General features: G+C 32.4%; 1 protein-coding gene across 1 annotated transcript; it reads right to left on the bottom strand.

Annotated features, from left to right (window-relative positions):
• Window positions 1-19,860: 19,860 nt before the first annotated feature.
• LOC114284868 (uncharacterized protein At3g17950) lies at window positions 19,861-21,458 on the bottom strand. Its single transcript, XM_082909471.1, has 2 exons — window positions 20,533-21,458; window positions 19,861-20,455 (listed from the first exon to the last, which is right to left on the bottom strand). Exons 1-2 carry the CDS (start codon window positions 20,614-20,616, stop codon window positions 19,952-19,954), a joined length of 588 nt encoding a protein of 195 aa, XP_082765597.1. The 5' UTR covers window positions 20,617-21,458; the 3' UTR covers window positions 19,861-19,951.
• Window positions 21,459-22,988: the final 1,530 nt, after the last annotated feature.

Below are 22,988 nucleotides of genomic sequence, written 5' to 3'. Positions count from 1 at the left end.
TGTAGGTCTTGACTTGGAAACTCAATTGTCCTTGCATCTTAGATGCAAAAATCATCCACTTGCAAGGAGCCTGACAACCAGCCCTCACTCTAGTACTGTCATTTTTCACAAATTTAATCTGTTTTCCACTTCTTATGGCATGTTCTTTGACAATTTCTTTGAATAGTTTTGGTGAAGCAAAAATCATCCCAACTTTGAATTGTGGGTCAGCCATGTCTGTTTCAACATTGAATGAATTGGGAATGGTTCTGAACCAACAAATGCTGCGAATAAAATCCAACTACCACCTTCTATGATTAGTCCTCAAATGAAGAACTCTATCAAAGATTTAACCGATATCATCTTCCCAAATCTTCAAACATACTCAATAAATCCTATTTCAACGATAAATTATGTTGTACTAACTCCCAAGAATGATTGTGTTGATGAGGTGAATAAATTCTTGATTGAAAGATTTCCAGGAAAAATAAGAAAATACACAAGCATTGATAAAATAATTGATCCAAATGATCAAGCCAATATGAAGATTTCTTAAATTCTCTTAATCCAAATGGCCTTTTGCCTCATCATTTACAATTAAAAGTCAATTGTCCAATCATGGTATTGAGAAATATTGATCCTTCACAAGGTGTTTGCAATGGGACATGACTCATATGTCGTGATTTTCAAAATCATATCATTTGTGCAAAAATTATCGTTGGTGATCATAAAGGGAAAATAGTTTTCTTACCACGAATTCCATTGCAACCTTATAATCAACGAAAATATCCTGTGCATTTGAAGCCAATTCCTAATAAAATTGTGTTTTGCCATGACAATCAACAAAGCGCAAAGCCAAACATTGGACAAAGTGGGTGTATACTTACGAAAGCCAGTATTCTCACATGGACAACTATATGTTGCCTTATCTTGAGTTACAACTGCAGCAGCTATTAAAGTTCTTATTGAGCCAACATATGAAGATGACAAATATATCAATTCTACTAGGAATGTTATTTACCCAAAATTGTTGGCACTTGCAAATTCATACTGAATTTTATTTTGAATATTTTTGTAAAATTTGAACACATTTGATAAATCCATCTACACATAGAGCTCATTTCCAATTTTATCTAAGCTATCATACTTAAAAATATATGATGTTAACATTTTGGGCCTTGTTTTGTAGAATGGGTGAAGAAATTACACACGTGAAGAACATCACAAGCTTTACTCATGACTGGAAAGCAAAAGTTCAAGTTTTGGAAAAAATGGGATCCATGGATTGCGATGTCAATCAAAAATTAATTCTTGCTGATTTGGAGGTCCATCATCTATGCTTTATACATCTAGCTTTGAACTAAAGAACAACAATATATGTACATATATCATTTATAACTACCACATTTCCAGCCTTTATTCAGTCAATGTTACTTGCCTGTAATGCACTTTGCACATATTTACAGGGCACAACAGTGCAAGTAACTACTTATGAAGGCTAGATAGATAATTTCGAAGACACACTTGAAGTTTTCCAATCTTATTACATATCAAATGTTGTGGTGAAATCAGTCCAAGAGAAATATCGCATGGTTCCAAATGAATGGAAATGGACTATAAATGCAAGTACATTAATTCAACCTGCTGAAAGTGCTCATACAGATGACAACCCACTAGCACATGATTTTGTCACATTTGACAAGTTTGAGAAACATATTGACAAGCAGACAGAAATTGGTAAGATTAATCAATCACTACTAACAATTCCTAATAAACAAACACATTCTCTTATTACATACTTTTAGAGTAATACATGTATACTATTTTAAACAAAGATATCTTAGCAGCTGTTGTAGAAGTCAGGCCACCCAAAATAGTCACTCCACTTGCTAGAACAACAACTGTGCAAGAAGTGGTTCTCATTGACCAAGAGTAAGGTTCTCAGCTTTTGTTTTTTTCCCCTACATAAACTTGCATAGCTAACAATCAATGTTTAATTTAACAGGTTGAAACTTGTTGTCATGACTTTGTGGGGTCAATTTGTCAAAAATGAAGGCGAGAAACTCCTAACAATCGATGAATCTTTCCCTACTCCAATAGGGATTAGGCTTAAAGTTGCATCATTTGGTGGTAATAATTCATTTCAATTCAACTATGTAATAAGCAAAAAACAAACCAAAATTCTAATACTTTCCTCTCTAGGCCTATCACTCTCAACAAGGCCAACAAGTTCCTTGATGATGAATCCAAATTCACCTGCTGCTGCTGCCCTCCACACATGATATATTATTTACCTAATTTTACCAACGATTCCATTACTTATACCTAACCACAAATATTTCTTTAATTCAGATGTATAGATAATGAAGAAAGCATCAAAGCAATGGTCCTTCAAACCAAAAATCAATTTGGCAAACTCCAAGTTCCGACTCTAGAGGCTGACAAAATCATTTCAATTAAAAATGTTGCAACTTCTCCTGAGGTAATAAGATCTTAATACAATTCCTTGTACTTACATATGTGTTCTAATAACTACAATTAACTACCATTGTCCTTTAAAATATCAGATCAGAAAATTTACCGGGTGAAAGCAACAATGTCAATCAACTCTCTTGATCAAACGCTTTGGTACATGCCTTGTAGCAACTGTCATAAGTCAGTAAGTGCAAAATACCAAACAATGTTTGATTTTTTTCAATGTAAGGCCAAAGAAGTAACTGCATTGCCAAGGTATCAACTTCCAATATCCATAAATTTTAGTCATTACCTTCATTTTACATTCCAGTTCATCGTATCCTTCACAATAAAATACTAACTTGTAGGGTCAAATTTGAAATTGAACTCAAAGATAGCTCTGGTTCAATTACAGCAACAATATTTGAAGATCATGTAGAAAATTAATGGTGTAAAGGTGATGTAGCATACATTAGTACTAACAACTTCAACAACTTTATCATACATTCTATTATTGTCCTTTCAATTTTCCTAAATAAAAATTATTGTATCTTAAAGGATGGGAAGATATCAATAAAAACTTTTTCAACACTGGCCACAAATGAAGATTATATAATACAAGTTAAGCATCGGTAATATGAATATCGTAGATCTCCAGTCATGCAATACATTGTTACCTCCATCTAGTGATGTAAGCACTTCCATCACAACTACACCCTCTTCAACAGCCCTAGAGAAGCTGCTTTCTGAACCAAAAGTTAATAAAGAATTGTTCCCAGCAACCACATCTACTAACCCTCTTGAAACCACTGAAATTTCATTTCCAAGTACCTCTGCATAAGGCATGTTTTAACTAAACTTTTAGACTCTTCAACATTTTGCAAGTCTGGATATATAGTATAGGATAGGGTTTGGGTAATGCTCTTAAAAATTTCTGTAACTTCCAACTGTTCTACTTTAGAATGTAAGTATAATATTTTGGTATTTTGCTAGATTTGTGTCTACTATATAGAACAATATCCTCTCTAATCTACTGACAATGGCATTCACTTCTTATAATGATCTCTCTGAAATAGCATCTCATATATTTTGTTTGACTTGCAAGAAACTTTACAACTTTTCTTCAAAATTATGTATCATATAATACCATATGCCTTGATTTTGACATTTATGATTTTTGGTTATGATATATTATTGTGTTAGTTATAACTTAGCTATTGCCCTGTTAAGGCCAAGTTTGGCATGTCTTGAAAGAGACAAAAAGTCAAAAAGGCACTATCTTATTTAAGTCACATCATCTTATTTAAGTCATATTACCTCTCTTACACATCACTTCAAACCCAACCCAAACACAACCCATATTTCATAAAAAGTCAAAAAGTGCACTTATTTAGATCATCCCAAACAACCCCTAATTATGATTCATGGTGATATAGGTTAAAATATTTTGATTATATTTTATGTAGTGTTTAGTTGTAACTCTTTCTTTTTCCCAATTATGATTCATCCTTCATAGATAACTAGATAATTATTCAGTTACACGTAAAAATATTTGACTCCTACTTTGTAAACATTTTGCAATTGCTCCAAATTTTGTTTTAAAAATTATGTTCAAATATACAAATTAGGATGAAAATTTCAAAACCCAAGTAACAACTTCTCAATCACTGTACATATCCATGCCGCATTCTTGTTTCAAAATCCATTATGGTCGATGTATCTTTCGTTCATCCCTCTGAAAATACCACTTTGCCCTTTTTTTTTTTGGTTAATGCTTTATAATTTTTCTTCGATATTAAGGTCATGTTTGTTTAGCCACATGAGATGCGGGAGTGGATTATCCGATCGTTCGCGTAGATGTCTAGCCGGTCGTTAGGCCGATTGAAAGGAACAGTGTTATTTTTTTTTTTAACCATGTGTGGCCTGTTATTTCGGATTTTTTTTTATATCTATTTTAGATTCTTTTAATATAAAAATAATTTAACAATTCTCATACTAACAGTATTAACATAAAACATGAGAAGCCAATTATTACAAATCATTTTAAATAAAACTTCCCTACACATATTTCAACTTCTACATAGTTCCTTTTATGGAAAAACAAAACTTCTAAGATTTTTCTAACAATTCAAATTAAGAAGGTAATCACATATGAAAAATGAAAAATTGATGTATTGTCGCGTGCCTTGCAGGCGGCCCTATCACTAGTGTTATTTGAAGGCTTTTAAATGTAATGTTGTCCCCACAAATTGTATGTAATTTTTGTTGCTTGTAATTAGGGTAGTTCGGTACATTTTGTGAGTAAAATTATAAATCAAATAGTGAATGGTATATTGGCAAATAAGCAAACTGTAGTTTTGACTATTTCAACTTATTAGTTGATTAAAGATCATCAAGTATTTGCATAATATTTTTCATATATAAGACTAATTTGTAACAAATTTTACATATTAAATCTCTCTCACTAATTTTTATTTTGATATTTTACTAGAAGTTTAAAAAATATATGTATTAACTATAGTGGAGCAGGATGGTTTCAAATGCTAATTATAAATTTCAAATCTCTGATCAAACTAACCTACAATCAGCGGCCGAATTAGTGCGAATCAATACAATTTTAGCAAATTGAACAATATTTTACACAATCCTACTTGTAATATTGCATGTCACTAAACTATCTTAGGCCTCGTTTGGAGAGTTGGTGATTAAGGCCGAAATGTACATCATTGAGGCCGTTAATTAGAATCTCTTAACTTCACTTGCTGGTCAAACCGTATATTTTATGTGTGTTGAGTGTCAATCAGGTTATACATCGTCGGAGCATAAAATGAGCAAAAAGACAGAATTTGGACAGAGTTGACTTTCCCGCACGTGCGTTGACTTTCCCGCACGTGCGTTGACTTTTTCTGGGAAAGTCAAACCGACGTTTTAAACCTGTTTGGACGAGATTGGAAGTATAAAAAGAAGAGAAAAAGGCTGGATTAGGGTTCTGAGTGTTTTGGACCTAAAGAGGGAGGCTAGGGTTTGCAAAAGAGGAAAAACAAAGAGCTTCAAGGATGTCTCCCATGGTGATTCCTTCTCCTTCTACTTCCTTCCACTCCTCCATGAGTGGCTAGTCTTCTTTTCTAGGGTTTTGATGAAACCCTAGCCATGTAATTATGTAGTTTTCTCTTTTGATTTTATATTATGTAAGGTTTGAACCATTGTATGGTGTTTTAGAAATTCTTTATATATGATCTTCATTATCTTTTCAAATATTTAACTTTCTGTGATTGTTGAATATTATCCATACATGAGTTTTCTATTCCTTCACATTCAAGGTATGGGACGAACCATGCTACGAGGAACGAGTCGTATCACTACCCTAGTTTAGAGTGAACGATTCGTATTACTTGAGATGGTTCGTGCTCGTACATTGAATGTGATGATCTTCTTGTTAAATGCTTTGAGCTTGTAGTTGTGAAGCATTAATTCGTTCAAACCATAGCATAATTAATTTCAATTGGAAACCCTAATTATGTGGTTAGTGGTGAATTCTCAACCCTAGGATTTTTCCCCAATTTAGTAAATCCAATTTCATTTATTATTGATAATTTAATTCCTTAGTTTAATTTATTTGTTATTAAATTAGGTTATGATCATTCAATCTTTTTATCAAAATTAATTTAGGAATTTAACAATTAAATTAGTTTAATTTCACAATAGTCCCTGTGGATCGATACCTGGACTTGCCATTATTCTGATAGAATTTGGTATAGTTTAGTATTTAATTTTGGTGTGTTCAACGACCCATCAAATTTTGGCGCCGTTGCCGGGGACTTCTGGCGAAATTAGTTAATTTAAAGTTACATTCTTATTTTAATTTTTAGTTTAGGATTTTATGCTTTTGGTGTTGCTAAGTGTGTAGAGTGTTTGAAATTGGAGCTATCATTGAAGTGTAAGCGGAGCGCAGTCGAGCTTAAATAAAAAAAAAAAACCGCAGCACTAAAGTGAGTAAACAGAAGCAAACACTCACAAGCAAAGCACTAAAGTGCTAAAACAGAAGTCAAAGCTCAGACAGAGGTTGGGGACAACGTCTACACGTCAACCATCCGGAAGGCGAGTAAAGCGTTTTCGTTAAACCGCTGTGAGTATTTCTTCCTTTGGTATTTTGCTTTCATACTTAGTGCACAGAGTCGGAACTTGTTGTGTGTGTTTGGGTAGTGTATGCACGGGCGTCGTTCTTGTCGCCCTGAATTGTGGAGTTTGGACCTTGAACTAGAAAGGACCCTTAGGAGACTTAGGACCTCTGCCCGTATTCCTAGGCTTGAATATTCATACATTGAGCCATTAGAGATGGCAGATCCTAATATCCCGAATGAGCCTAACCGGACACTTAAGGATTATTTTACACCCACTGCATATACATCACCATCATGTATCCAATTGCCCAACACCACTGCTGCTCATTATGAGATCAAGTCCAGCACTATACAAATGCTCCCATCATTCCATGGACTAATTCATGATGACCCTTATAAGCATTTGAATGAATTTCTGGAAATTTGCTCGACAGTAAGGATCCAGAATTTCACAAATGAGGCCTTAATGTTGAGATTGTTTCCATTCTCGTTAAAGGATAAAGCCAAACACTGGCTAAATTCTTTACCTGCTAATTCAATCACAACTTGGGACCAATTACAACAACGGTTCTTGGAGAAGTATTTTCCCATAGGTAAAACCAACCAACTTAGGCGAGCCATCACAAACTTTGCTCAAATGGATGGCGAGCAATTCCATGAGACTTGGGAAAGACTTCGAGACCTTCTCCAACAGTGTCCCCACCACCAAGTGCCTAATTGGCAACTTGTTCAAACATTTTATTATGGCTTAACTGAGCCACACCGCCAAATGGTGGATTCGTCCTGTGGTGGGACATTTATGTCTAAAAATGATGCCGAGGCATGGCAATTGTTTGAGAACTTAAGTGATAATTCCCTTCACCATGCCTCCGCAGCCCGGCAAGTCCGGCAACCCGTAGTTGGAGCCCCAAAAAGAGGGGGCATTTACGAAGTCGGGCAAAACCTAGAGTTAGCCCAACAAGTAGAGGCACTGTCCCGCAATATAGACCATTTATTAGCTACGGGACATGCCCCTACCCAGCAAGATCAGCCTCAATTCCGTGAGGCATGTGTTATATGTGCGAGCCCTGCTCATGACTTGAGTGAGTGCCCTTCGGCATCACAATTTCCGGAGTTAGTCCAAGAGCATGTGAATATGGCTCAAGGATTCTCCAACCCGGGTAATGACCCATACTCCAACACATATAATCCGGGATGGAGAAATCACCCTAACTTCTCATGGAGACCCCCTTCACAAGGCACTTCTTATAATCCTCCACCACCAAGGCAGAATTTGAATAATTTTGCCAACCAATCATCCTACCAACCACCGCAACCTTATCGACCCCCACAACTGTACCGGCAACCACAACCCCTGCCTGTTCCTCAGGGCAACTCTGCCTTTGAGACTCAGGTGTTGGAAGTTCTTTCAGAACTTAAGGGGTTAGCACCGATAGTTCACTCCCACACTCACTCTATTGCCAAGATAGAGACCCAATTGGGTCAAATAACTAACTACATGAATCGAAGAGAGGAGGGAAAATTACCAAGTCAAACTGTGACCAACCCTAAGGGACAATATAGGGCAGAGAGTTCGGGTGGGAATGGTAAGCAACATGAGCAAGTGCAGGCGGTGGTTGCTTTAAGAAGTGGTAGGGAGTTAGAGCTTCAGTCGGTTGCGCCAGATGCAACTAGAGTTAAGAAGGGTGACCATGGAGGTACACCTAATGAGAGCAAGGGTGAGGGGGAAACACTTAAGAGGGATACGTTAGTCCCTAGCACTCCATATGTGCCTAAGGCACCCTTTCCCCAATGCCTCGATGCACCGTCCCCTTTTAATAAGAAGGCGGCATCTATGGAGGCAATGATGGATGTCTTTAAACAAGTAAAAATCAACCTCCCCCTGTTGGAGGCGATTAAGCAAGTACCATCATATGCCAAATTTCTGAAGGACCTTTGTACGCAAAAGCGTAAATCTAGGACACATGTGTCCCAAAAGGTCCTACTTATGGAGCAAGTAAGCTCCATCTTGTTGAATGACACACCTCCTAAGTTTAAGGACCCGGGTGCCCCAACCATTGCATGCATTATAGGGGACCATTTCATTGATAGGGCCTTATTAGATTTAGGGGCTAGTGTCAATTTATTGCCGTACTCTGTGTACGAGGAATTTGGGCTTGGCGAGTTGAAGCCCACTACTGTCACTCTTCAATTGGCTGACCGGTCCCTCAGAGTGCCACGTGGCATGATTGAGGATGTGCTAGTTAAAGTTGATAGATTCTACTTCCCTGTTGACTTTTTGGTGTTAGATATGGAACCGGTAACCAGTTCTAAGAAACAAATCCCGGTGATCTTAGGTCGACCTTTCTTGGCTACGGCCAATGCATGCATAAATTGTCGGACCGGGGTTATGGAAGTTTCATTTGGCAACATGCAAGTGAAACTTAATGTTTTCCAAGCATTCCAACAACCTCATGAGAGAGAGGAGTGCTTATTAGTGGATGTTGTGGATGAGATTGTGGAGGAGGCTTTGCCCTCCATTCTTGTAGAGGACCATTTAGAGGCTTGTCTAGGTCATTTTGGGTTTGAAAATTTTGATATTGATGGGCCAGTTAAGGAGGTTTTGAAATTGTTGGATGCGGGTATCATATACCCCATCTCAAATAGCAAGTGGGTGAGTCCCACACAAGTGGTGCCCAAGAAATCGGGCATCACCGTTGTTGAGAATGAGGAAGGAGAATTAGTCCCCACACGAACCACTACTGGGTGGCGAGGCTGCATTGATTATAGGAGACTAAATTCCTCGACTAGGAAGGATCATTTTCCTTTACCCAGGGGTTTGATGGACCCATTTTATTATGATTGATAGATTGATTCCTTATTCTCTTTTCTTTTCCTTCTATGATTATTTTGTTTTTCGTTGTTCTCGTCATGCTTTATTTGCGTCTAGGAGACTTTAAATCCTCTAAAGGTGTAATTCCTTTGGTGTTTGCCGTGCCCGAACGGCATCTGACGGTCTGGTATAGCCACCTAACCGTGTTTGTAGTGAGTTCCTAGGAAACCAACTGAGACGGTGGAAACTAGAGTTCGAATGACAAAGCCTAGAACACAAAGGTTTGGGATTTCCGAGACTAGAGTCTGGTTTAAATACCCAGGGGTGTGGAGATTGCTTCAAAACTACCTCGGCTTGAACTCTGTATGGCAGTCCCATAGGTTGAGGTAGCTTTATGCGCCTCGATTCTGGATACCGAATCAACCTAGTCTGTCACCCTGTTGGAGAATAGGGAAAGTTACAAATACAGTTAGGGAGAAAAGTAGTACCCGTGGTTTTCGCGTGAAGATTATACCTTTAGCGGGCATTTCGTTATTTTCTTATGTTTTATATTTATTTCGGATGTCAATTGAAGGTAGAAATACTTAGTTTTTGATTTTTTTTTTTTTTTTAAAATAAAAAAAAAAAAAGTGTTATGCTTATTCAATTAAAAAAAAAAAAAAGTCTGTGTTATACTTGTCAAAAAAAAAAAAAAAAATTGTTGTTATACATGTTTAATTGTAAACCAATACAAATTCTTTTAAAAAAAAAAAAGAAAAAAAAAGAGAGCAAACTCCGCATGTGCGGCTCTGTGCGCACATGGGGCAAAAAAAAAAAAAAAAAAAAAAAAACTTTCACAAAACAACTTTGCCCCCTGCTATAAAAGCAGGTGCGGGCTGGAGCGCCATGACCAAGCCGCACGTGCGGCTTGGGCCCCGCACGTGCGGGACGCCGATTTGTAAAAAAAAAAAAAAAAAAAAAAAAAAAAAACGCCTGGGGTGAAATCGCCGCACGTGCGGCCTGGCCCCGCACGTGCGGGACATTTGTGCAATTGAGAGCTTGCACCCTGCTATTAAAGCAGGTGCGCCGCCAAGTGCGGTTTTATTTTATTTATTATTTTAATTTCTTCTTTTTACTTTTTTTTTAAGTAAATAAATTTTAAATAAATACATAAATAAATTTTAAAAATAATTAAATAAATATACAATGATTTTATTTATAATTTTTTTATTAAAAAAAAAATCGAATTTTTTTTTATTTTATTTTTAATTTTCTATTTTCTATTTTGCAAGATTCTTAAAAAAAAAAAAAAAAAAAAAACCTCAGAAATCATGGTGCTAACAATAATCTTAATTTAGTTATTTTATTTTATTTTATTTGCTATATTTGTTTAGTTTAAATTGCTTCTTAATGATTCTGGTTAGTTTAATTAGTTAATAGATTTTGGTTTTATTTTTATTTTTATTATACTTGTGTAGTTAATGATGTTATTATTATTTTTCTTCTATACTGTAATTGTTCATTTAATTAATAAGTAGTTTAGTTTGTATTTTATTTTATTTTCTTCTCTTCTATTAACCAAATAAAATAAAATAAAAATATCGGTTAGTTTAGGTTATTTTATTCTATACTTTAGTTTCTTTGTAGTTTAGTTATTTTATAGTTTAGTTTAGTTTAATTTTGTTTTTAGTTTAGTTAATTTCATTTAAGGTCATTTTTTTGTTTTATTCATTTATTTCATTATTTTCGTTTTTATTTACCAAAAAAAAAAAAAAAGAGGGAAATTGCTTGTGGGACATTAGTGGACCAACTTGTGCTTTCATATTTTATTTTATTCTCATGATTGGTTCTACAGTTTTGTGTCTATTTGCTTTTGGTGTGTGCAGGCTCTGAGTCGAACGTGTATCTGCTCGGGCCTCCAAAAAAAAAAAAAAAAAAAAAAAAAAAAACCAAAGGTCCCAGCATTTCCCGCCACCACCACCACCGGCTTCTCCCTAGTACCCGCCTGTATACTGCTTTGTCTCTTTTATTTTTATTTTCCTTTTTCTTAAAAAAAAAAACAAAAAAAACAAAAACAAAATTAAAAATGTGTATATGTTACTCTCTGCCTACCTGGATGTGCACCTAGAATTCTGGTAATTTTCTCTCATTTCTCTTTACTTTTCCATTGAGGACAATGTCATATTCAAGTTGGGGGATGAGGGTTATATTTTATTTTGTGCATTCCTATTTGGCTCATAATTCATGCTTATACCTGTTTCACTTGACTGCATTACTTCACCTGATGTGACTTTTTGCTAGTAGGGTGATGCTATTTGCATATGTTATTTGGAGATCATAGTAGACTTGTATGAAAAGGATTTATTGGGTCGATACTTGCATGCCATGTTTGCACGAGGAGAGTTGTCTGTGTTTGTGATTTTAGTACACTTGTCATGAGTATGTCTTAATTCACATGAACACACTATCATAGCGGTGATCTTTTTATTATAATTCCTAGTGTACATCATTGATAATAGCTATAGTTGCAGAAAAGAATAAATGAGGAGCCAAGATTTCAAAAAAAAAAAAAAAAATAGAACACACTTAACTGGTTTGGGTCCGTAGCCTTTTTAACTCGAGTTATTAAGCCCGTAGGGGTGTCTCTACACTTAATGCCCTAAAACCGTCTGGTTTGGGAGTCATTGGCCCAAAACTTGCTACATGGGTTAATTAGAAAGCTTAAGGGACTTGGACATTGCACAGTTAAGAAAAAATAAGAAGAATGACTTGTTCAGATTCGTAGCCTTTTCAACTCGAGTTATTAAGCCCGTAGGGGTGTCTTTACACCTAGTGCCCTAAAACCGTCTGGTTTGGGAGTCATTGGTCCAATGCTCGTTACACGGGTTGATTAGAAAGCTTAAGGGATCAAGACATTGCACAGTCATTTAAAAAAAAAAAAAAAAAAAAAACTTTTTAAAATCTTGGCTGTAACAGGTTAGCTTTTCTGTATATGATCGGTGTTATTATGAGTTACACTAGGCTATTATAGTGGATAGTTAACTAATATGGAGATTGCACTTTACACCGAGGGTACTCATGACTTGTCTACTAGCATGCACAAGTATAGTGAACTTTACTTTTGTATTAACTGAATTGTGGTTTTGACTCAATAGGTTCCTTCATGCTTGTCCACTGTGTCTTTAATGACTCATGATGTCTAAATATCACACCGTAGTGGCACATAAGTTGATTGTTAGATGGAGTAGTGTGGTCATTTGTTGTTGAGTATATATGAATATGTTAATGTTTGTGGGTATCATTTCTGGAAACCCTCACGAGACTTTACTCGTCCACTTGGGGTAACCTTGTGGTTTAAAGGCTTGTTGCATATGCTAAATGCAACCGTTTTCCCACGAAAGAGGAAATAGATAGATTTTGTTTAATTTAATTTTATTTTACTTGCTTGAGGACTAGCAAGTAGTAAGTTGGGGGATGTGATTAAGGCCGAAATGTACATCATTGAGGCCGTTAATTAGAATCTCTTAACTTCACTTGCTGGTCAAACCGTATATTTTATGTGTGTTGAGTGTCAATCAGGTTATACATCGTCGGAGCATAAAATGAGCAAAAAGACAGAATTTGGGCAGAGTTGACTTTCCCGCACGTGCGTTGACTTTTTCCGCACGTGCGTTGACTTTCCCGCACGTGCGTTGACTTTTTCGCACGTGCGTTGACTTTTTCTGAGAAAGTCAAACCGACGTTCTAAACCTGTTTGGACGAGATTGGAAGTATAAAAAGAAGAGAAAAAGGCTGGATTAGGGTTCTGAGTGTTTTGGACCTAAAGAGGGAGGCTAGGGTTTGCAAAAGAGGAAAAACAAAGAGCTTCAAGGATGTCTCCCATGGTGATTCCTTCTCCTTCTACTTCCTTCCACTCCTCCATGAGTGGCTAGTCTTCTTTTCTAGGGTTTTGATGAAACCCTAGCCATGTAATTATGTAGTTTTCTCTTTTGATTTTATATTATGTAAGGTTTGAACCATTGTATGGTGTTTTAGAAATTCTTTATATATGATCTTCATTATCTTTTCAAATATTTAACTTTCTGTGATTGTTGAATATTATCCATACATGAGTTTTCTATTCCTTCACATTCAAGGTATGGGACGAACCATGCTACGAGGAACGAGTCGTATCACTACCCTAGTTTAGAGTGAACGATTCGTATTACTTGAGATGGTTCGTGCTCGTACATTGAATGTGATGATCTTCTTGTTAAATGCTTTGAGCTTGTAGTTGTGAAGCATTAATTCGTTCAAACCATAGCATAATTAATTTCAATTGGAAACCCTAATTATGTGGTTAGTGGTGAATTCTCAACCCTAGGATTTTTCCCCAATTTAGTAAATCCAATTTCATTTATTATTGATAATTTAATTCCTTAGTTTAATTTATTTGTTATTAAATTAGGTTATGATCATTCAATCTTTTTATCAAAATTAATTTAGGAATTTAACAATTAAATTAGTTTAATTTCACAATAGTCCCTGTGGATCGATACCTGGACTTGCCATTATTCTGATAGAATTTGGTATAGTTTAGTATTTAATTTTGGTGTGTTCAACGACCCATCAGTTGGTGTTTTAGCCTAATAGTCAAAAGGTAAATAAAAATGTTAAAAAGCTAACAAACTACCAAAAAAAAAAAAAAAAGGTTAAGAATTTCTTTTTCTCTCTATTTTTTTTTACATTTTTTTGTAAAAATTCAAAAACTCATCCTAAAAATACTACTATAACTTTTTTATCTCATATTTGAGTCAAAAAATTAATAAAATAACTTATTCCCACACAATACACACTCTCGTGCATTTTTTTAATTATTTTTGTAAGGTAAATGTTAAAAATAAATTTAAAAGTCATTGTTAGTATTGAAACAGTGTAAAAAAATGGAATTTTTTTTTGGGGGGGAACCCTCCAATGGGCTCCTTTTTAGTAAAAGGGACCATGAAATATTTTTTTAATAAGTAAATCCCTTGAAAAAGAAGCATCTTCTTCATGAAGGATAAATAAAAAATAAAAAAAAATTCTATTTTTTATAGTCAATTTTGCCCTTAGTAACTAATGTTATATTTCAAACTCAAAATGGTATAATATTTTTTTTTATCTATATATCTATTTTTAATAAATTTAATACTTTTAGAATTCTCATCAAAATCTATCAAATAAGATCCATGTTAATCGTGAAATTTCTTTAAAAAATAGTAACATTTTTATTGTCGAGACTTAAGTCAACAGAAAAATTTTATTTGCCAATATGATGTGACAATATATAATCTGTCTTTTATTTGTTGATATTATGTTTTAATTTAACAATAAAATTTTACTTTGGTTTGAGTTTTATTTGGTGACGCTTTGTTTATAAATGACGATATAATTTACTTTGGTTTATTCATAAAATTAAAAATGACAATTTGATTTAAGTTTTGTTTGGTGACAACATGGTTTAAAATTTTCTTTTGGGGTGATATGTTAAGAATTATGATAAAATTTTACTATAATATTATATTTTTATAATTAAGTGACTATCATATTTAGAGATGATGATGATATTTTACTATTTAAGTTAAAATTTTATAATAAATTTTATTGTTGATATTAATTTCGAAGATAAAAAGAGTAATATTAAAGACTCACATATTTGACCCACAATGATGTGGTAAGGGAATAACGTTCTAAAGAAATTAAACGGGTGATTTAACCAATTAAGCAAAATTTTTAGCATCTTATGTGAAAAGAAGCACATGTTTTAAATCTCATATTATGTTTTTTGCTCTCTTTTACTTTTGCAATTTATCTAAGTTTCTCTTTCTATATTCGTATAATTTATCTTCAAATTTGCATTTGATTTTTTTTTTAATCTTTATCTTATATTTACAGGATCGATTCTTGCTTTTGATTTTTAATTAAGTTTATTCTATTTTTATCTGATTTTCACTTTCTATATTCTTATAATTTTTTATTCTTTCTTATTTCAATTAAGTAGCTTTAGAAGACAAAATTTGATTAAATTATAGGTAGTAGACACAAAATAGAGTTAAAATTTGTATAATAAGATAACATAATTGCTTATTTTTTAACTACACAAAATTTAAATTTTAAAAAATTATAAGTGGCACTTAAATCTTATATGATTTTTAACATACTACCACGATTTTATTTTAGTTTTTTTTTTACAAATTTTAAAAAATTATAAGTGGCATTTCACTCTTATCTAATTTTTTAATTATTACCCTCTCCATTTCTTCTGTTATTAGAGTTATATTAGATTTTATTTTTCTTTTCAAGTTTGTCTTATCTTATTTTTTAATTTTAAATTTCAACTTTGTTTTTTTTTTTTTTTCAATTACTGAATTTCTCTCTACCTCATTTTTCTAGGATTTGTCTAATTTTCTTATATATATATATATATATTTATAGTTTATCTTCAAATTTAAACTTAATTTGTTTTTATCTATATCTTATATTTACAGAATCCACTCTTACTCTTAATTTTCAGTTCAACTTTTTTTTCTTCTAAAATTTATTTAATTAAATATAGTAAGATCACTAAATATATTATTTCAATACCCATCTAAATAAATATCATAGTATTTAATTGTTAATTTTTAGCATGTTCAACATTATTTACCATTTTTTGTTAGGTCAAAAGATTCAAAAACTTGAATCCTAAATTCTCATAATTTTGGAAAAATAAAATAAATACGTGGCACATCTCTTTACCCCTCTTTTCACTATTCAAGTATTCTCACTTCCTCTCCCAATTGTGTTATCTAAAAAAATATTTTAAAAAATCAAATAATATCTTTCATTGGAGTTGTGGATATACATATGTATATAGAACCCCACATGTTTATCACGGTATCACATAAATTTAAATAATAATAATAATAATAAAAAGAACTCACAACTCTGACAACTCTTATTCTCACTTATTATATATATATATATAAAATAAAATGTTAGCATTTATCTGATTCGCGTTTGCTTTTAAAAAATAAAATAATTTCATAGCCTATAGATAAGATCAAGATTTCAAAGTTGAAATTTTATTTAATTTTCTCATGTTTATATTATTTTATCTTTAAATTTGAACTTAAATTTTTACTTTTTTCAGAACTTCTTATCTCTTGGAGTTTATCTTCTCTTTGAACTTGATTGTTGTAGATTTTCATATATTCCAACTTAATCTTTTCAAAATTAATTATCCATATAAATTTTAAATATGATATAATTCCAAGTATATCTTTTGTCTAAGCTTAATCTTTTCAATATAAAAACAAGTGCTTGAAAAAGGAACCATGAACACGACATTGAAAAGAAAAAAAAAAATTCAATCAATATTGTGCCCTTTTCGACTCTCCTTTACGGTGCCTAAAAAGTTTTGCTTTAAATTTCAAGTCACAAGTGATTTTTTTTTTTTTTCAATTGTATCAACTTTACATTTGAAATGTGTACTTACATGAGTTTTTGCCTTTGTGGGAAAGGGAGTTTATGTAAATGAATATTATTATTTTATTTTTGCTATAAATTCTATTTATGTTTTTGTTTCTTTTTCTTTTTTCTACAATCTGTATTTTTTTATTTCTTTCTTTTTTGGCTAATAATGTGTCTTTTAATTAAGATTTCATTCTATCTTTGAAGTGCTACTATTAATTTGTGACTCTTTCACTTATTGACTATTTGTGTTTAATTATTTTGGGTGCAGATGTTATATTGGAAGCGAAGAGATCATCAAAATTTATTTGGATATGGATTTATGTTTTAAATTTAATCATCAATTATATTTGGTTGTTGATTGCCATGTTGAAATAACTTATGATTAAATTAATTTTCAAGATCTCATTTCTTTTGAGACCGAAACCACAAATTTCTTTTTTTTTTAAATATCTTTTTATGCAGATTCAAAGCCAGAGCAAATGCAAGCGATCTCATATTTAAAATATTAGGTTTTTTTTGAATAATTTAAATATTTCTATTCTTTATGTTTGTCCGTTCAATTTTAATGCATTTTCAAACCTATTTATGTTTAGTGAATCAACATAAAATTAAAGAAAAAAAATTATTTTATTTTAATTCACTATATTGTGTGGGATAATTAACATAATATCTATTATTGATTGAAAAAAAAATAAAAAAATAGCATTCTTTTATTTAATGTTAGTCATTTTGATTAATTATAATTTTAGTATGCTTTTGTTACTCCACTTTTAGTTGTCTTAACTAACTCTTATTATCTATTTGTTATGCGATGATTTAAGATGAAAAAGGTCAAAAATAATAAATAAACAACAAGATAAGTGTTCGCATTTATTAGATAAATGTTTGCTAATAAAATAATTGATTTGTATTTTTTTTTTAAATGTGATGTTAAAATTTTAAAATTAAATTTTCTATGATATCTTTAGCTCCTTATCTTTATCAAAAAAATTAAATTTGAATTTAAACACTAAACCTCTAAAACATATTTCGTTTGGTTTGGATTTCTGAAAAAATTTTGAGAAATTTTCTCTACAAATAAGTTTTTAAAAGTAATCAAACCAAACAAATTTTCCCAAAAAAATTTCTCAAAACTTGTAAACCAAACAAGTTTTCCAAACAAATCTCTCTCTCACACACATCAAATCAATCACTTTTTTCAAAACTCTCTCTCAAAATAATTTTCCAAAACATCTTTTGAAAAAAATCAAACCAAACAACTTTTCGTACTTTTTATCTCTAAAACACATCTCTCAAACACAAACCAAACATACCTATCTTTAAATTAAGTTTCCATATAAATTTGAACAACCACCAACAAAATCCAACATTGGAAACAAACCCTCAACAACATCCTTTTTTTTTTTTTTTTTTTTTTCTCTCCTCTTAACGCAGTGGTGGTCATAAAAATTTCTTTAAGGTATTAATATTTTATATCTCCTAACTCCAATAATTTATTTATTTTTCCTCTCTAGGGAAGATTATAATATACATAGAGCTTTACAAGCAACATCTTGAGGTTAATCATTTTTTTAATTGAAATCTATTTGAAGTCATAAAATTTCATGTAATTTTTTTTTCATCTTTATTCTATTGTATTATTTAATGATAGATCTTTTCAAGCAACATGTTCAAATTCATATAAATTTACATAGGGTCTATATATGGTTTTACATAAAATCTACTTAGGTCTATCAACTTTTTCATGCAATTGCTCTAGATTTATAGATCTTCGAATGCATTTTGTGATAGTACTTGAAAAGATTTTTTATTGAATAATTCGTGCATATTTCAATTATCAATCACTTCATTTTAACTCACCATAATAAATATATATATATGTATATATTATGCATGTTTCTTAAATTTATCATTTGTCCTATAATATTTGGTATAACTGCTACTATACATTTTTAGTCTCTATTGATCTAATTATTAGTTATATATGATATCTTAAAAATTCATTTCAATAATTGATTGCAATTATTAAATTGATATATGTTATATATGATATGTTTTTTAATTTTTCATGTTGTGAAGCATTAAAAATTTTGAATGATGTATAATAAGATTTATATACACAAATTAAATAAAAATATATTATTTATATTAGAAAATACAACTAAATAGCATAATATTTTTTTTAAAATTTATTATGTTCACTTTGTAAAATACCGTGCATCGCACGGATGACTACTAGTTGAACCCTTAATCATTTGTAACAAATCAAAAGTTGACAACTATATGACAAATCATTGCGGGTAGAAATTTGGGAGTTTTTTTAGGATCTCAAGTATTTTCTTTCTAAAAATACTACTCTTACTAAAAAGTGACATGTAAATAAAAAAATTTATATTATTTTAAAATTTAAAATATTAAATTTATCATTAAAAATATTTTAATAATAGTGATATGTGCTAAACTTTTCAATAAATTTTTTTTTATACTTATCTTTAATGCATGAAAATTTTATTACAAGAGAATTTTAATCAAATTCTCTTAAAAAATATATTAAAATGTAATGAAAGTATTTATGAATATTTTTTTTAAAGATAAATGTTAAAAACAATTTTAAAGGTGGTTGTTTTTTTTTTTTAGATGGTGAATTTTAAAGGTGGTTGTTGTTAGTGTTTTAATTTTAAAAAATTTTAAAATAAACAATTTTAAAAAAATATATGATGTGCATTATTATTTATGTATATATATATTTTTTTAAATTATAATGGCGTTTGTCCCATAGTGTTTCCTTTGTAATCTCACATGCACATTATAATGATATAAACATTTTTGAGAATGAAGTTATAGATTTAGATAGATTAAAAGAGAAAAATTATGGATTACGAAATGATTATGAAAAATTTATAATTTTTAGATTATCTTAATTAGTATGTAATATTTTATTTTATGTGTAATTCAAGAGTCACAAATTTTTTATAATTATTTTCATGATAAATTTTTCATGATACCTAACATTGTTGAGATTAAAAAAGAAATCAGAAAAAATACACAGAGAAATAAAATTCCATACAAAATCATCATTGTTTGAATTTCAAATAATCGAAAAATAATGAAAAAGAAAAAAAACACTCGAATCTTATCCTACACCACCGCTACAGATCCCGGTGAGAGACACCGGAAATCTACAAAGAGCTCCGGCGGTCGACGGCGGAGCATCCTCCGCCGGCGGTGGTGGTAAAACCCTCCCGTCAGCGAACAGCAACCGTCGGTCCGGCGGCTGAGCACCGATCGCTCCTTCAATCTCCGCCGTGGCACAGTAGAAAGCTCCGTCGCCGAACCTCCGCTCGACCTCAAGGAACTCGCCGAGCGACGACGGCCTCGAATCCTCGTCCCTACACAGCCTCCACCAACGCCGTCTCCGCCGTTCCGCCACCGCCACCAACGCCGCCGTCTTCTTCGCCTTGTTGCTCCGCCTCCTCGCTCCGCCGCCGACGGCATTTGCGGCGGCGGAGACTCCTCCGGCAGCAGCGGCGTTGGATTCCTGGTGCTGAGAGGGAGCCCTAAAAGTGATTGCAGGAAAGGTCACGCCCATCAGAGTCCCCAGAGTTGTGCTTCGATCATGGAAAAACGAACCTGTCGACTGTACACCAAAAACCAAAAAAATGTTGAAAATGTACATAGGAACTTATATAAGACCGATTGATCGTTGATTTGTACCTCTGTATCGAGATCGGAAGAAGAAACGGAGGAGATTGTTGGAGAAGACGGTGGTGGAAGCATATCATTTGCTGGATCTAACATTTCTCTCTCTCTCTCTCTCTACAGATCTGTATCTATCTCTCTCTATATGTATGTATTGTGTGATTGTATAAATGAGTTTGAATTAGGTTGAAGATCTGAGAGGGAAGATTGGGGAGAGATCTGTTTGTATAATTCAAAATTCTAATGCTGGCCGAGTGGAAGAGAAGCAGATAGAAGGGGATTGGATTCTATATAAAAAATGGATGGGGAGTAATTCTACAGTACCAAAAAGTTGTTTTTTTGGGAAAATTATTTCTTACATAATTTTTAAATTTTATTATTACCAACTTATATTTTTTAAAATTAAAGTTATTTGAGAAATTTTTTATTTAAAAATGAAAGTTCATATATATATATATATAGTTTGTCAATGTTTTTATATATTTTTTATTTGTGTAATATTAGTGAAATAATTTTTCCATCGAATTTATTGTTGTCTGAATCTCTTGAATTTGTGCTAGTCGGATGACTTTCCAAATAACTGTCTGAATAACCGGTCAGAATTCTTGTCTGCCACGATGGTTGCCCTATCATCTGAACGATCAACATTAATACTAATTTAAATAATTTGAGTGACACAAATTTAATAAATATAGCATTGTTATAGTACTGATATAAAAATATAGCATTTTTATAGTACTAATATAAAAATTTATGAGATATCAAAATGTGTACCCTATTTATTTTTAAAAGCAATATAATATGAGAAAGTTGACACTACTGAGTGGGCCACATGCTTTAAGTGTTTTTTAAATAAAGTTTGGGGACAACTTTTTTGGCATACTAGAATTGTCAATTTTTCAAAAGTTATGAACAATAATAACAATAAAAAGCTAATTTCACTTGTGTTTAAAATATATATATATATATATATAACAACAATGCTACAGACCCCCAATACGGACGATCCTCACCGACCCCCAGTGCCACGTGTTGGCCTGGGATTGGCCGGAAACTTAAACAAAAAAAAAAAAAAAAAAAAAACAGTTTTTCTGCCCAATCATGGGCGACCCCAGCACCCCCAGCTGGGGGTCCAAGTCATTTTTCTATATATAAAGCTAATTTCACTTGTGTTTAAAATATATATATATATATATATATATTATTAAGTGAAAGTAGAAGTTGGTTCAGTAAAATTTTATTCTCACTTGATTACTTTATACATGTTAAAATAAAAAAATTATTATACACAGAGTAAATAAGTTTTGAACTTAATACTTTAAATTTTATTAAAAATATATTTATCACTTAAACAACCTACATATTATGATATTAAATTTTTTATTATTTATTTTTATTATTAATTATCTGAATTACACACACATCACATGTGCTACCCGCTAATATATGTTATTTCTTCTCTCCCATCACAACCCACACTACATCACCACCACCACCAATCAAAACATTTGATCACCTCCACCTCTATCATACCTCTCTACCTTTGATTATTATCATTAGACCTTTGACCACTCATACACGACCATCACCTCTTTACAACCAACAACCACCTTTCAATCACACTTCCCGTCCAACGACAACCTTTAGCTGCACCTTCTATCAAAAATCATCTCCAACAACTACCTTTGGCAACTGCCTTTAGCTGCACCTCCCCTCGAAAATCTGCAACTACTACCTTTGGCAACCGATTACAGTCTACAATTCCAACAGGATGACAACCACTTGCGATCATTAACGATCACCTTCAGCCACATTCTCCCGTTGACAACCACCTTTAGCCATCCTTTAATGTAGGGGTGAAATCGATTTGGTTCGATCGATTTTTTCACTAATTTTGCACCGAACCGATCGTTTCGGTTTTTCATATTTGTGAACCGAACCGCCCAAAAAAATAACATAAACCGGCGCGGTTCGGTTTATTACGATGCGGTGCGGTTTTTTCGGTTTTTCGATTTTTCGGCCTTTTTTTTTTCCCCTAGTTGGGCCTCACATTTTGGGTCTATATTTCTATCCATTTTGCATAAAATTTGGGCTCAGGTCATGTAATTCCTACATAGGTTTGGGGCCTCACATTTTGGGCCTATTAATATTATATAAGTCGGTTTGGTTCGGTGCGGTTCGGTTCAAAAAATCAAAAATTGTAAATCGAACCGAATGTACAAAAAAACATAAACCGAACCGAATCGAATGATTGAAAACTTAAAACACCGACCGAAAACCGTTCGGTTCGATCGGTGCTTCCGGTTATTCTTTCACCCCTACTTTAATGTGTGTGCTCAATATATTTTATAATATTTTTATTAAAAATAAACAAACATATTTAATATTTTTTATAAATAAATAATAGTGAACTATAAACTTTAGCAAACATCACCTTTCCTTAACAGTGCAAACCATTCCCAAAAGAAGAG

The sequence above is a fragment of the Camellia sinensis genome, chromosome 15 (assembly GCF_055761805.1).
Source record: "Camellia sinensis isolate YWXY chromosome 15, ASM5576180v1, whole genome shotgun sequence".
Classification (NCBI taxonomy): domain Eukaryota; kingdom Viridiplantae; phylum Streptophyta; class Magnoliopsida; order Ericales; family Theaceae; genus Camellia; species Camellia sinensis.
Note: the sequence above shows the minus strand (reverse complement) of the source record. Positions and strands in the feature narration are given on the sequence as shown.

Bases quoted from the DNA above. Each gene is read 5' to 3' on its own strand.
- LOC114284868 (XM_082909471.1), bottom strand. From the start codon at position 20,616: ATGTTAGATCCAGCAAATGATATGCTTCCACCACCGTCTTCTCCAACA. The intron at 20,456-20,532 runs GTACAAATCAAC...TTTGGTGTACAG, and splicing joins CTTCCGATCTCGATACAGAG to TCGACAGGTTCGTTTTTCCA.